Source organism: Hippocampus bargibanti, linkage group LG11 (assembly GCF_051943395.1).
Source record: "Hippocampus bargibanti isolate YZ-2025 linkage group LG11, ASM5194339v1, whole genome shotgun sequence".
In the NCBI taxonomy this organism is placed as follows: Eukaryota; Metazoa; Chordata; class Actinopteri; order Syngnathiformes; family Syngnathidae; genus Hippocampus; species Hippocampus bargibanti.
The window spans coordinates 5,197,637-5,212,215 of record NC_142744.1 but is presented as its reverse complement, the minus strand read 5'-3'; the positions used below and the strand labels follow the sequence as shown (position 1 = coordinate 5,212,215).

The window sequence follows — 14,579 nt, the reverse complement described above, 5'->3', positions numbered from 1 at the left end:
TTCAAGGTTGCTTTACAATCACAGGATAGGTTTTTTTTTCTGTGGATGACACGTGCCAGTGCTCACTCAACCCGGAAGTATCTCAAATAGATAGAAAGCTAGCTCGATAGCCAACAGATACCGAGCTAGATAGCCAGCCAGGTAGATGGTGAATGGCTAGATGGCCAGCCAGGTAGATGGTGAATGAATATCTAGCTAGCTGGCTAGCCAGGTAGATGGTAAATGAATATCTAGCTAGCTGGCTAGCCAGGTAGATGGTCAATGAATAGCTAGCCAGCCAGCCAGGTAGATGGTGGATAGCTAGCTAGCCAGCCAAAGCTAAAGGTACAGTTTATATCACCTGGAAAGGTTTCAAAATTTTCCGAGACTAAAAAATAAAATCCTCCATTGTACAATAATAAACTCCGAAGTATCAAATCCAAAAAAAGATGCAATTACAGTGTACCACTAGGGACCGTTTTACCACATAAGAACACTTTTGTGGACGAGCTTTTAATCCATTAACATTTCATCCACGGGTGGCTTTCAGCGTATGCCACAAATAATTTTACGAGCATCTCCTTCAGCTCTGGTCAGCGTCTCTTCCATTAAAAGTTCCTTGAGGGTGTGAGGAACTCCGCTTGCTGTGGTTCCGAAGCTTGTTTTGTCCTTCAGTGCTCGCAATAGGACCCGGTCGATTTCCCGGGCGCCTGTTTACTTTTCATAGCAAATGAATACGCATGGAAGGCTTTTGGTTGCGATTCACTCGAAGCTATGACGAGCTCACTAAGTGCCTAATCAATCCGCCGAGCCTTTTGTGTTGAGGAGCACATGCGATGAGAACGAGGCGACTCTCCGCAATCTCCTTTTGATCACTCGCAACAATGTTTTCCCACCGCTACCAAATGTTTGCTGTTCTCGCCATGTCTCCTGTTCTTGGCACACGCTCCACCCACAGATGCGGACCCGCTTTTTGCCGCGACGACCAGGGATGCTGCCTTCGAGGAAACGCCAGCGCCTGTTGCAACCCGTTGGAGGACGACACCTACTACCACGTCGCTATGGCTACTCGCAAACTCTCCGGGGTTCTCATCATGCTTCTCCTCTTCGCTTTGGGATACTTGGTCCAGCGTGTGTTATGTTCTCGATCCAGACAGCTCAGCTCGGACAATGGCGGAGACCCAACCGTCACCAATTCCCAGGAGCTGCTGGTGGACCTCACCACGCCGGACAGTCTCCTGGACGGACGGACCGCGACTCATCTGCCGACGTATGACCAGTGCAAGCATCTACCCACTTATGAGGAGACGGTACGGTATGGACAACTACAGTCTTCTGTCGGACAAACTACCTGACAAGGACAGATGACTTATACAAAGACACTTAAATTCGGATGTACCTCGAAGAAATGCGGTCAACAAGAAAACATTTTGTCATGAGACACCACTGAGGCTGGCTGCATTTGTTTGCTAATGTTTATAAATAATTCACCAATAGCTGATAGCAGATCTGGAATCAACTAAATGGCCTTGCTTCCTGTGTTTTAGTGCCTTCAATCATTAGTAAGGCATGTCTCATATGATATCTTGCCATCTTATCCGATGCAGTGTGGTTCTTTGACTGAAAAGGAGCAATTTGCTTTTATAGCAGTCCTGGGTGAACAATATGTTTCTGAGATAGTAGTTTGAGCCTTTTCCCTTGACAAGATAATGTCATCCAATTGCAATAGCACTACCCAATAACAAATATCCAATGTGAGAGGCTAATCTATGATTTTCTTTCATGATAAAATTCCAATCAAATCAGCCACAAGACCTCAAAAGCATCGAACATACAATCGCCGCTGCGCTGTCTATCACTGACATTTGAAATGACATATGTCCATGACTTTAGTTCCACAATGCAAAGTAATGAACTGTACTGTATTTGTCTGCAGTGTTTTACAGGATAACAAACTATCACATTACAGTCAAGTGTTGTCAGGGGTGAGTTATTTTAACCACTCAATTTAATGCTAGCTTTTTGTTTGAACCATCTGATTTCTTTTTTACTTTTGCTGAATTTGGCCATGTGAGTCAAATCACAAAAATGTAACACTGTGACACAAATTATGAGCAGATTATTATTATTATTATTTTTTTTTTGGGGGGGGGGGGACGACAACAGAGTGAAAACATTAAGAGATCCAATGCATTGTCTGGTAAACAATTGAAGGTATACACCCTCTGCTGGTCACATAATAGAATGCACAATTTTAACGAGTTCTCCAAACAAAAAAAGTAATATTTAAACATTGTTTCATTTTCATTCGTAGCAACTTGTGCTAAACTGATTGCAAATCAAATTTGAAATGATTATTTTTAATTATTATACTAATGCACTAAGAAAACCAAAATGCTGATTGTCCATCCAAACCTGTTTGGCTCACGAGAGTAACATTTCAGACTGTAAAGTGTCCTTGGGCGCTTGAAATAGGATATATTTTTATTATTTCAATATAAATGTATCTTAAGTCCAGTACAAAAACCGTTCTAATGGTGTACTTAAATGTTTTGGTTGAAACATTGCCACAATTCAAAGCGATGTTGATGTTCATTTTTGGATGAATATAAGTGGAAAATGTTTCACATGAAATGTATGACTAAAATATAATGTAAATCAATGTTCCTTGATGGATTCAATCAACCAGTCCTTTTTAGCCCCACAAAGGTTGCAATTACATTTTTTTGTGTGATACATGCCACAGTTCAAACTAAGTTGCTCAAAAAATAGTGTACATATGTCCAATACGGAACAATATTGACAGTGTTTCCCAAACCACAATTCAAATGAAATGTATTGCCCACAATATAGTATTGTGTTCGTTACATAAACGTTTTCCCCCTTTTTCACAACACCGTGAGTTTTGTCTGCAAAGTATACCATATAAATGAACGTATTTATTTATAGGAAGGAAAATGTCACGTCAGACCATCTGTGCACTATCGTGTGAATGTTTGATGAAAACAGGATATAAAGTACATGTGATGCAAGTGTTTTAAAAACTGCAGTCCATGTTGAGTTTCACGTTTCAAACACGGTTTTTACATTTTACATGCATACATTTTTTTTAGTTAATGTATGTAAATATACATACAAAGGTGAAGTAAACATTGTTGAATCGTGGTAGATGGATGCTGTTACCCACGTTTCAAGACCGTACCTCAAATCAATTCTGGTACAACCACCACAAAGGACTGTGTCGGTGCCCAAAGTCAAAATCCACATTCAACGATTGGTTTTATTTTTTTGTTTCATTCTTATATAATTCATGGTGTCTTTAATATTCTCCTTCATCGTGGCCGAAGATTCCGACGGGAGTTTGACCATGTGGCCGATCCTCGTGAGAGCCTCCGCCAAGCCGAAGCCCACGGACGCTGAGCACGGATGGATAAACCAGTCCCGGTTGTCGCAAATCTCCTGTAAATTAAATCCGTCTATGATTTCCATTACGGTCATAGCGCCGTCCACGTCCTGCTTATTGGCGAGCACGGCGAGCGGGCGACCCCGGAGCTGCTCGCTCCCCAGCGTGCGTTCCAATTCCCGCTTTGCCTCCACCGCTCTGGCCCGGTCGGCGCTGTCGACCACGAAGACGATGGCCGCCGTGTCCTGGTGGAAGCTCCGCCAGTGACGACGCATTTCCGCCTGGCCCCCGACGTCCCACACGGTTAGAGCCAAGTTCTTCTTTTTCTTCTTCACGTCGAACATTTCCACATTAAAGCCGACAGTGGGGACGGTGCCGACTAACCTGTCATGTTTCATCTTGTACAGAAGGGTCGACTTGCCCGCGTTGTCCAGACCCAGAATGAGGACCCGGGCCTCGGGTTGCGTGGATCCTCGCTGCCCCATTCAGGTCATACAAGTACGGGCAGGTACTCCCGCAGTCTGTTGAAGATGTTTTTCTTCTGCCTTAGTGTTCAACTTTTACCTGCTCATATGTCGGTTAAGGTGTGTTCTTGCTATGGCATCACTTCCTGTGAACGGCGTGTCTGACTAAATGACGTTAATAGATCAACTATTAGCTGAACCGACGGGGACAAAGTCAACTATGTGGACACTTTGAAAGAGAAAGTGATAGTGTTTCCAAACACTGCCGTTCCCAGACTCGCTAGTTGAATTGTTTGACATATATGCTGTGTGCATAAGGTTCAGATGTTTTTCTTGTACAGTGATCCCTCGCTACTTCGCAGTTCACTTATGAGTGCATCGCGGATTTTTTTCAGGGGAAAACTTTTTTTTTAATTAATGGTATGCAAATGTACAAACAAATAAAGTAAAAGAAACAACACTGCAAACAAAGCAGAATGTGTGAGTAAAATCACACACAATGGCTTTGAACAGCTCATGAAAAAAAAGAGAGTGCCAACAACTACCGATAACAATGTTCTTCTCTCGGAGAAAGACTCCTTCAGTAGAAAAAGTCGCTACAGCGCAGCGGAGTCAGGACAAATATTGTTTTACAACACCTTTCTTTAAACTATTTAAAAAAAAGAGGTTTTATTTTTTGTTTCATTCTGCAGTATGTATAGTTTTACATTGTGTGAAAAAAACGCTGACGACATTGTACTACATTGCGGATTTCATCTATTGTGGGCTATTTTTGGAACATATCTCCCTCGATAAACGAAGGTTCACTGTATACTAAAGACTTGTGCTTCCGATCAAAATATGAATTCGATTGGATTAACCTTTATTAGGTTCACAGTGGATACATTTGTATTTCACAGCAGCAAAGTGATGAACAAAGAAGTAAAAAAAATACAGGAGCTGCTGTAAAGGCAGCCACTCGACTACCGGGCCGCCCAATCTTGAAGTCAAAACAACCAAAAAAAAAAAACGGAATAAAAAGCAATGTAAAGGCACTGAAAGCCATTCCATCTTAAGGACATATGCCAAACATTTATCATGGTAGATTTTATGTTATATTTACACATTTTTTCAAGTGAGCAAAAAGTATACAAACACTTAATGTTTGGTGATATAACCCTTACTTGTAATAACTGTCAATCTTGCAAGCCGTTGACTTCAACCAACTGTTGCGTTCTTCATTTAAAGTGATTTTTTTTCCAGGCCTTTACTGCAGCCTCTTTCAGTTCTTATTTTTTTTTTTTTTTAGTTTTGTTCTCTTCAGGTTTCTCTACGGGGTTAAAATACATACTCTGTTGTGTTAAGGTCTGGGGAATTAACCTCTATGATATGGCTGGAAAGGCAAAAGTATAGAGAAAGAAAAGCTCTGCTTCTGATCCAAAAACACAAGCTCATTTGTGAAGCATGGTGTTGGGAATGTTCTGGCTTGTGCTTGGATGGCTGCTTTTGGAACTACAGTAGTTCAGTAATCTTTATTGATGTAACTCATGTCTCCTCTTCATATCCAAATAGGGTATGGGTCAATTTTTTTATTAGGATTTCCTATACAATAATTTTGTAGATTCGATTTTGTTTATTTTTTAGAAAAAATGTGTCAATGCCTGCATACCATCATAGCTTGGAAACATTATCGTTTCACCCATTTAGTATGCCAATAAAACTTATCATGATTTGATGAGTCAAGGAATTTGGTCATGTCAACTCACATTTACTCATGAAATGGCTAATAGCTGAAGCACACAAAAACAATCAAAATAATCAGTCACACGGGACCTGAAAAATACAAACAAAAAGCTTTATTGTTAAACATGTCACGGGCCACGGTGATGTGATGAAATATCTACTGCTTTATTGGTTGTGCTACAAAAAAAAAAGTGAACACAACCGTTGAGAAGTCAAACCTGATTTTACAGGCATGTAGTGACACGTGACAAGGGAACAAATAACATCTGATTTCCACGCCTTTCTCCACGTCACAATTTGGAACACTTCAAAAGGCTTTTTCAACTAAATTAGAAAAATCACATCCGCAAAGAACCACAGTCAAGTGCTTCTGGAAAGAAAATGAAATTGAAATGTGGCGAATGTAAACCCTTTGCTGGAAACGTTCTGAGCAACTTGCTAGTTCCTTAATCACACCCACTATCTCAGCCGATCAAAGTTAAGTAAACGTGTTAAAACAAAGTGAAGACCATTGCCAGAGACAATAAATACATAAACATTGCGTTTATCTTGACAATGTATCTCTCATTTTCTCTTTCTTTCATCCCATTTCAATTACATAAATACCATGCTTGTAAAAAATACTGTACTGTGTTCTTGGTTCCAGAGAACAAAGCTGCAGAGTCTGCATGTAAACAGTTTTTTTTAATCTGATGGCCCACTTCTCTTCTTCTTGGCCTCATGTTCTCCTCCAGTGAACTTCAGCATTGACCGCATGAATCTGTCAAGTGACTAAATCAATAAATATGATCGATCCACTCAAGTCCAAGGTGGACCAGGAGATGATCATGTTGGGAGTTGCCAAATCCAAAGGCCAACACACCTTGATTTCTCTTCTTCCTCGTTTAATTTACTGGAATCATTTCGTTCAGAGGACAGAGTTCAAGTTCTCGTCCATTGCTTTCTCGGTTTCACCCATACGCCACCGGTCGGGTTGTCCACGATATACACCAGCCCCGTGGTGTCCCGGTGGCCATGGCTGCGAGGTGAGCGGACCGCGGGCCTCTCCGGTACTGACCGCTGTGCACGGTGTCGTCCGACCGACCTTTGGATGCATACGTCCTGGCCATGAGTCGAACCCTCATCCGCCGTGTGAGACAAATCCACCGTGACCAAAGTCTGGAAAATCACACGTGCCTCCGATAGAGATTTGGACCCTTGGTGACCCATTTTTGATCCAATCTCCACAAAATCCAGAACTTGAGCTCTAAAACACCGCAATGTACCTCAGTCACCCAGTCCACCCGTGCCCCTCTGGCGTGTTGAGTAAAGTTTTACGGTTAAGCAGTAATGTGACTCATTGGGTTTTGTGGTCACCAGACACTTGGCGTTCTGGTCCAGATTATTCTGAGTCGTTGCACCTGGTGCAGTCCATCAGTTGGACGTGACGGATCACACATTGACGTGGCGGAGTTGGGTTTCTCTGCCCTGTGCGTTGTTCACATTCTAGACTCTTTGGCGTCAAGCTGGTGATGTCACCACTGTTCTTACTGTTGATGGAACTCCAGTCCTCCTAACTAAAGACTGTCCTTCTGTAAGCTCTACTGTCCTGTACTGCCCTATACCGTAGGCCAATCATAAGAAAGTGCCCTGTGGAAATTTTTAATTGTTCTACTGCTGGTTGGAAATCTCGATGTTAAAAGATTTATAGCCAGTTGGCCTTGCTATGTAGAATTCCAAAGAAAGGAGCATCAGCGCAGAGCGCCGATGCATATGTGGAAATGTCGCGGCTTGGAATTGAAGCGGATTTACGTGAAACAAGAGATGTGAGACAATCTCCTTTTCGCCCATGGATGCTGCAGCTGCGTGTTTGCTTTCAACATTTAGCTTGTAGTAGACGTGCACATTAGACCATGACGTCCCTGATCTACTGCTGAAAAGGACGCTTTGATCCTCTCCTCTTTCATCTACAACTGCTTCATGTCACAAATAGGGTACAGCAAGTGCTGAAGAATGAATGACTGTGTCTTTGTGTTGTCATATTATTTGTTTAGTTTTTTTTTCTGTTCTTTTGACTTCAAGATGGCGCCCAGAGAGTGGCTGCCTTTCCCTCAGCTCCTGTATTTAGTTTTGCTACTTCTTTCTTTGCTTACCATTTATTTTCATAACTTAGATGCTGTGAAATGTACATTTCTCCACTGTGAGACGAATAAAGGTACATCCAATCCAATCATTCAAATTTTTGTCCTCAAGGTATGACATTTTTTCAAAGGGAACATTGTAGCTCAAATTCCACCAGTTGGTATGCTAGCATGGAGAAAGATTTGAGGTTTCGCCATTTCTACTTTGCCAATAATAGTTTAAAATGCTAATTTGCTAACAATTCTCAAGCACATACTCAGTACAGTAACCACAAACGCAGATTGCTAATCAACATTGTGCTCATGTACTTAGTTGAAAGATCATGTAGTTTAGTTGCTAGCATGCTAACAGTCCATATGCTAACTCATAGCAAGATGGCATCTGAAGTACAGAAAACACGAGAGCAGATTGAGAAGGATTTAGAATTGTGCTTCGTGATCAGTATCATGTAAGGCAAATATGTATGAAACAAATATTATGAGTTTTAAGGAAGTTTTGTTCTTATTGGTCTTCATAACTTCCAGTAGTTTGCCTGTCAGCACCGTTCTCCTGAGGTTCCCCTGACGCATTTTAACGACAAAGTCCACATTGTCGTGATGAGTAATTGTTTTATTGTAAAACAGAAGAACAAAAATGACATTGAATATTACATCATACATATTTGGCTATCTGCTCGACACCAAAAATTTAATAAATAAGGCATAGAAGGTAAATTGAAAATAAGTGCAAAATTTATTGATTTAATTTTTAAGTTTGTAGATTAATGCTCGCCCGGGACATTAAACTCCAGCGAGAACTTAATTGAAATGAATACATAAAGTGATACCTCAGCTTACGAACTTAATTGGTTTCCAGAAAGTGTGTGTAAGGCGAAAAGTTCGTCTGCCAAACATTTATTTCCCATAAGAAACCATTAAAAATGAGAAGAATCGGTTCCCGGGTCCTCATAAAACATAATTTTCTACTAAACAAGCCTTCTTAAAAAAACTAAACAAAATATACCATTTTTTATGTATAATAAATGTGCTATTGTACTATAAAGAAATAAACTGTACTGTATAATAAAGTCGTTTTATTTACCTTTGTGATGGTCATTGATGTAGTAGTTGCCTCTTGATGATATCAGAGTTTAATTGCTGTGCTTTCTCTGCGATAATACCCTCACACACTGTCCCCTGCTAGCTGCTTTTTGTTAATCCAAATCAACAGAAGTTTTTTAACCTCTTCTATTGCCTGAGACCGTTGCTTAGACAACACAGAAACACCCTTAGCGACACGTAGCAATGGTCGACTTAGCACACTGGTACTTGGACGCTAAGTCACACAAACGCACACCTCGTTCGTGTTTTTCGATGATCTCCTTCTGCTCGACCGTCATTTTATTTTTTGCCCTCTTTGGCTTAACACTAGCCTCTGATGGGGTCTTTTTCAGTGCCATAATAGCAAAAGTACTCCACTCAATAACAAACCACGTCTGCACTCAAAGGAAGGAGGTGAAGAAAACTAGTCTGCCAGCTCTGTGGTTTGGTTCGTCCGCTGAAAACTAGTTCGTATGTCAAGATTATATTTTGGCGAATTTAATGTTCGTGAGCTAAAGCGTTCGTAAGCCGAGGTATCACTGTACTGATATGTTACCATTGCTTTTTACTTTTATTTATAAGAGCCTATTAGGGCAGACACCACCATTTTAGGAAATCAGGTAAATCAGAATATTGTTGTAATGCAGCAAAAAGGCTGGTATTTTCTCACACATTACAGTCCGCCATTAACCTTCTTGAGAAGCTCCTTTTGGGCTGAACCAATCAGGTACAATAAGTTATAATACTTGGATGGTACATGCTGGTGCTTTCTCTTAAGCACTGATTAATGATATTTAGACTCCCTTGTCTCAATTTGGTGCGTTTGATTCAACCAGTCGTACAATTTTCCAATACTCGTGCTCATCTCGGTCCTCCTGTAGCATCGTACACAATGCGTCAAATCAAGTACGGTCGGTCCACTTAAATTATTCCGATGCCTTACTGCTCCCTCCCGCTCCGCTTTTGAACTTAACCACCATGACAGTGATGTTGTCTGGGCAACCGCGATAGAAGGACTGCAGGACGATGCTTTTGGCACCAAAATGCGGTTCGTCCAAGCGCTCGCGGACAAAGCGCACCGCCTCCTCGTTGCTGAAGGCGTCCCACAGGCCGTCGGATGCTAGGATCATAAACTCTGGCTGTAGTTTATCCAGGTCGAACGTCATGATGTCCGGGTTAGGGATGACCACGTTCAGATTCTTTAGCGGGTAGTCGCCCAGAGAGCGAGACATGGCCAGAATTCCCTGAACTCGCCAGGAACCGTTAAAACTGATGAATCCTCCTACGGAAAGGTTAGAAGTTGCAATGTCAGAATAAACCAGGAGGTAGCAGACAAGCGCTGCTTGATGCTGCCTGATGATCCACTTTTGGAACCCGACCCGAAGTTTGGAACCACACCTTGAGACAGCACATTCATCAGTTTACGATTCAAAATGTTTGCTGTTATCTTACCCGCCCGTTTGATCCTCTTGCGCTCTTTGAGCTGATAGGGTTTGTGGTCGTGTGACAATGCGACGGCGTTGCCGTCTTTGTCGCACAGGACACCGCGGGAGTCGCCCACGTTGGCTACTGTCAGTTCTCGGTCGGACAGTAGCGCTACCAGACACGTGGTTCCTGGACAAGGAATGTTTGGGAAGCACATGACAGAGTCAAAGGTCAAACATATGCTAACAAAGATGATTTCCATGACCGTTTTGGATAAGGCACATGGAGTGTATGTATAAACTGCTGCCTTCAAGTGTGAAAGTCAATGTATTTGATTTACAGACCAAGAAACCATTCGAATGGCCAAAGAGTTCCTGGTCTTTTTGTCGTCCAAGTAATGGAAGCTGGGATACCCATATGGTGAGTTAAAATATGACAACAAAGTTTACTTATTAGGGTGTAACGCTATTCAGTAGGGTCACACTCACAAAATATGTCTAAGAAACGTAATATTAATTCCAATTGAAGACCATATGAACGTTACGCTCCATATATATATATATATATATATATATATATATATATGACAAAAAACTTTGCTGGTAGCTCTGGCCCTATATGTCTATCTGTCTATCTGTCTGATCAGAGCTACCAGCAAAATTTTTGTTCGCCGACGAAGCCTCGAGGATGAGATGCGAAACATCCGACACCTTCAAAGAAGTACAGATGACTTCTGAAGAAACCTTTTCATCGATGGACCACTCCTGTACGACTGAGAGCTTACACAGACGTTTTACTGCATATAGCGCTTTAACAACAACTGAAGCTGTACCAAAGCGCTAACATGGATAAAAGGCAAATGCTACCCGCTTGTGGAAGGGAAAAACATTGCCAGAGGTCTGACCAGCACTTTATCGTTTTAACCAAAACCAGAACAAATTTGGGAATGGCAGTGAATGAGTTAAGTGCAAAGAACTTCCTCTATACTGACCCGCCTCATCGTGATTGGCAGACAGCTTGTCCAGTATCTCTCGGTCCACGTTTAGGATGCGCTGCTCAAGGACGCCGGCGTAAGATGAAGCGCTTTCCTTCCTTTCTCGCTCCAACGCCTGCAGCTGCTGCCTCAAGGCTTCGGGCAGGTGGGCCTTCACATAGTCCGCTGCGGCCTTGTGAAAAATAAGCACGGAGAAGGTCATGTAAAGGCTTTGATTACGCCATTTAAATTCATATACAGTGATACCCCGGCTTACGAACGCTTTAGCTAACGAACTTTTCGCTTTACGAACATTAAATTTGCGAGAATATAATCTTGGCATACAAACTAGTTTTGGGGAAACACAGGGAGCGTCACAATGGCTGGCGGACTAGTTTTCAGAGGAAGAACACCAAATCACACAGCCGAACAGCGCCACCGTGGCTGCTGGACTACTTTTCCACACCCACTTTCTTTGAGTGCAGATGTGGTTTGTTATGGGGTGGAGTACTTTTGCTATTATGGGACCGAAAAAGACCCCACCACAGGCTCGTGTTAAGACGAAGAGGACACAAAAGGAAATTACGGTCGAGCAGAAGAAGGAGATCATTGAAAAACACGAACGAGGTGTGCATTTGTGTGACATAGTGTCCCAGTACCGATATGCTAAGTCGACCCTTGCTACGTGTGGCTAAGGGTGTTTCTGTGTTGTCTAAGCAACGGTCTCAGGCAATAGAAGAGGTTGAAAAACTTCTGTTCATTTGGATTAACGAAAAGCAGCTAACAGGGGACAGTATGAGTGAGGGTATTATCGCCGCCGAAACCACAGCAACTTCACTCGGATCTCAAGAGGCAACTACATCAACGACCATCACAAAGGTAAATAAAACGACTTTATTATACAGTGCAGTTTATTTCTTTAATTACAATACAATAACACATTTATTATACACAAAATAAAGTATATGTTGTGTAGTCTTAAGGCTTATTTAGCAGAAAATTATGTTTTATGGGGACCTGGAAACGGATTATACTCATTTTTAATGGTTTCCTATAGGAAATTAATGTTTGGAAGAGACACTTTTCACCTTACACACACTTTCTGGGAACCAATTAAGTTCGTAAGCTGAGGTATCACTGTAGTGACAATTTCTCAACAGTGACCATATTTTTATCCAGCAATGGTTTGCGATTTCATCAAATCCTGTGAGACTTCAGTTCAGTTTTAACTCCACTTTTTGTTTTTGTGTGTGTCTTGTGTAGAGAAATCGCAGAAGTGTATCAGTGAGAGCAAAATGGAAACCGTTCGGAAGAAAATGGATCTATTTACGGTGCCTGTCAAGCATCTTTATCAGGTGAGTGGTTTACTTCCACTTAATGTAGCTTTTGTCATTTTGATTATGTTATGTTAAAATGTTAGTTGGATTTCATGTTAACTCATTCACAGTCATTCCTGATTTTATTATTATTGAAAAGTATGACGTGGAGCGCCATTTGCGGCGTAATGGGGGGTCAGATCAAGCTCCGTCCGGTCCATCTTGTGTGTAAATTTCAGATCTCTAGGCAATGTTTTTCCCTCCCACGAGGGGGCAGCAGTTGCGTTTGACTCCGGCTCCCCTCTCTCCCACAGCCGATATTTTCAGAACCAAATAAGCTAGAAATAAGAGAGTCCAAAGATTTTTACACTACATTGAATGTTTATGTAGTCCTAAAACTCAATATTCTGTGTGAAAATTAAATTTGAGTGAAAATGACAAACACCCTGGCAATGGCGTGGACACATTTTTGCACATTGTCTGGCAGTGAATGAGTTTACATACGTTTTTGATCCATTCTGCATCCCTGTATGATTAAGTAAATTACAGGAAGGAAAATGGACGGCAGGAGAAAAAAACAGAAACGTCCTATTTAGGTAGGTTAAATATTTGCCGATAAGACATTGAAACAATTCACATTTATCGTCTCCAACTTCCTGTTTGCCTAACAACCTGCCAACAAGGACAGGAAATGAAAGCTTGTGAAAAGATTTGGAAGGGGAGAGTGTCGAGTTCTGTGGTGGCTCCGCAGCAGGAGGATCGTATTAAAACAAAAAATCATTAAATTTTTTTGAGCCAGAGAAAATTCTTCAGGAAATTAAATCCTTAAACTTCAAATTGCTGTGCCAACAGTCTGGAAATGTGTACAGTAAGTCGAACTGAATGTATTGAAATGATTTCAAAATAAACTACCCAAATTGAAAATGCAGTTGTGCTCAGAATAATCAAACTTTTAAAAAAATTCTGACATTGCACATCCTGTGCCAAATATAAATACCACATAAAATGCGTATGAAATTAACAATTCCTAAAGAAAAAGAGGCTTCACGCATCTCCATGCCTCTCATCGTTGAAGTTTACTGTCATAACTAAATTATTTGTTGTGTTTAAAGCCAATAGCTTTGCCTTATGACAGTCATTTTAGCATAATTTATAGATAGTAAATAGCTAGCTAGATAGCATGCTTGTTTGCTATCTCAAGTGAGCAACATGATGTCAACAAACCGGGAAGGACCCATTGTCTCAATGGGACATCATATTATGCATTTTCTAATGATTGTACCTCTTTAAAAATTAAAAGTATTTTTTTCTGGCTTGAAAAAAAACCAAAACAAAATGGATTTCTATGACCTGTTTTGTTTTTTGTTTTAAAGAAAATCTACCTGTCACCTGTTAAATTGTTTATTGTTGTAGATAGCTACATAGCTAGCTTGTTAGATAGCTAGCTTGCTAGATAGATAGATAACTAGATAGCTACCTAGCTAGATACAGTACATACCGTTATGAGGCTAATTTTGACCCACTACAATATGTCTTACTTATCCTGTGACTGTAAAGTGACCTTGAGAGTTTTGAAAGGCGCTTATAAATGAAATGTATTATTACTATTATTATTAGCCAGCAATTACCTAGCTAGCTATTTGAGTTACTTTCAGGTTAGTGAACACTGGCGCGTGTGGTTACCGCTGCTCACCCACTGCAAAATTTAAGTGACCGTGAGAGTTTCGAAATGCTCTTCTAAATGAAATGTATCATTATTATTATTATTATTATGCCAACAAACGATGCACATCGACGTGGACGAGAGAAGCATCAACATTTGCCATTTTAGAAACAATACACAGATAAAATAAAAATATTCACAGGCACATATTCTTTATCCTCCAAAACATCATGTTTACAGAGTTGTTTAGTTTTCTTCTTTGTCTGTGTACTGCCTCCTTGTGGCCAAGAAGGTGTTGCTCTTTATGAACTAAATTGCAGCTTTAAATCATTATGCACAAATAGATTAATGTTTGTATTCTATTTATGTAAATACACTGTTTCGTAGAGTGATATTTCTCCATTTGGAAAAAAATGGGGTGGGCTGGAACTAAT

The 14,579-nt window shown here is 40.9% G+C and overlaps 2 protein-coding genes and 2 long non-coding RNA genes across 5 annotated transcripts in view; 1 reads left to right on the top strand and 3 right to left on the bottom strand.

The window, feature by feature from the left end:
• Positions 1-312: 312 nt before the first annotated feature.
• On the bottom strand, positions 313-3,992 carry arl14 (ARF like GTPase 14). Its single transcript, XM_089008866.1, has one exon. The coding sequence runs from the start codon at positions 3,865-3,867 to the stop codon at positions 3,247-3,249; it is 621 nt and encodes a 206-aa protein (XP_088864992.1). The 5' UTR covers positions 3,868-3,992; the 3' UTR covers positions 313-3,246.
• LOC148891240 (uncharacterized) overlaps positions 3,759-14,579 on the top strand; it is a 23,951-nt gene continuing 13,130 nt past the window's right edge. Inside the window, exons 1-3 of the long non-coding RNA XR_016116498.1 lie at positions 3,759-3,890; positions 10,536-10,613; positions 12,430-12,521. This is a non-coding gene — a long non-coding RNA (uncharacterized LOC148891240). The remainder of the gene's footprint in view (positions 3,891-10,535; positions 10,614-12,429; positions 12,522-14,579) is intronic.
• LOC148891242 (uncharacterized) lies at positions 5,667-6,898 on the bottom strand. The gene is made up of 2 exons (XR_016116456.1): positions 6,431-6,898; positions 5,667-6,328 (listed from the first exon to the last, which is right to left on the bottom strand). It is a non-coding gene; the product is annotated as an uncharacterized LOC148891242 (long non-coding RNA).
• The window catches only part of ppm1la (protein phosphatase, Mg2+/Mn2+ dependent, 1La), a 7,629-nt gene continuing 1,333 nt past the window's right edge, over positions 8,284-14,579 (bottom strand). For both annotated transcript variants that reach the window (XM_089008865.1, XM_089008864.1), the window contains 3 exons: positions 11,185-11,359; positions 10,221-10,382; positions 8,284-10,050 (listed from right to left, as the gene is read on the bottom strand). In XM_089008865.1, the coding sequence (XP_088864991.1) occupies positions 9,695-10,050; positions 10,221-10,382; positions 11,185-11,359 (693 nt within the window). In that variant the 3' untranslated portion in view covers positions 8,284-9,694. The remainder of the gene's footprint in view (positions 10,051-10,220; positions 10,383-11,184; positions 11,360-14,579) is intronic.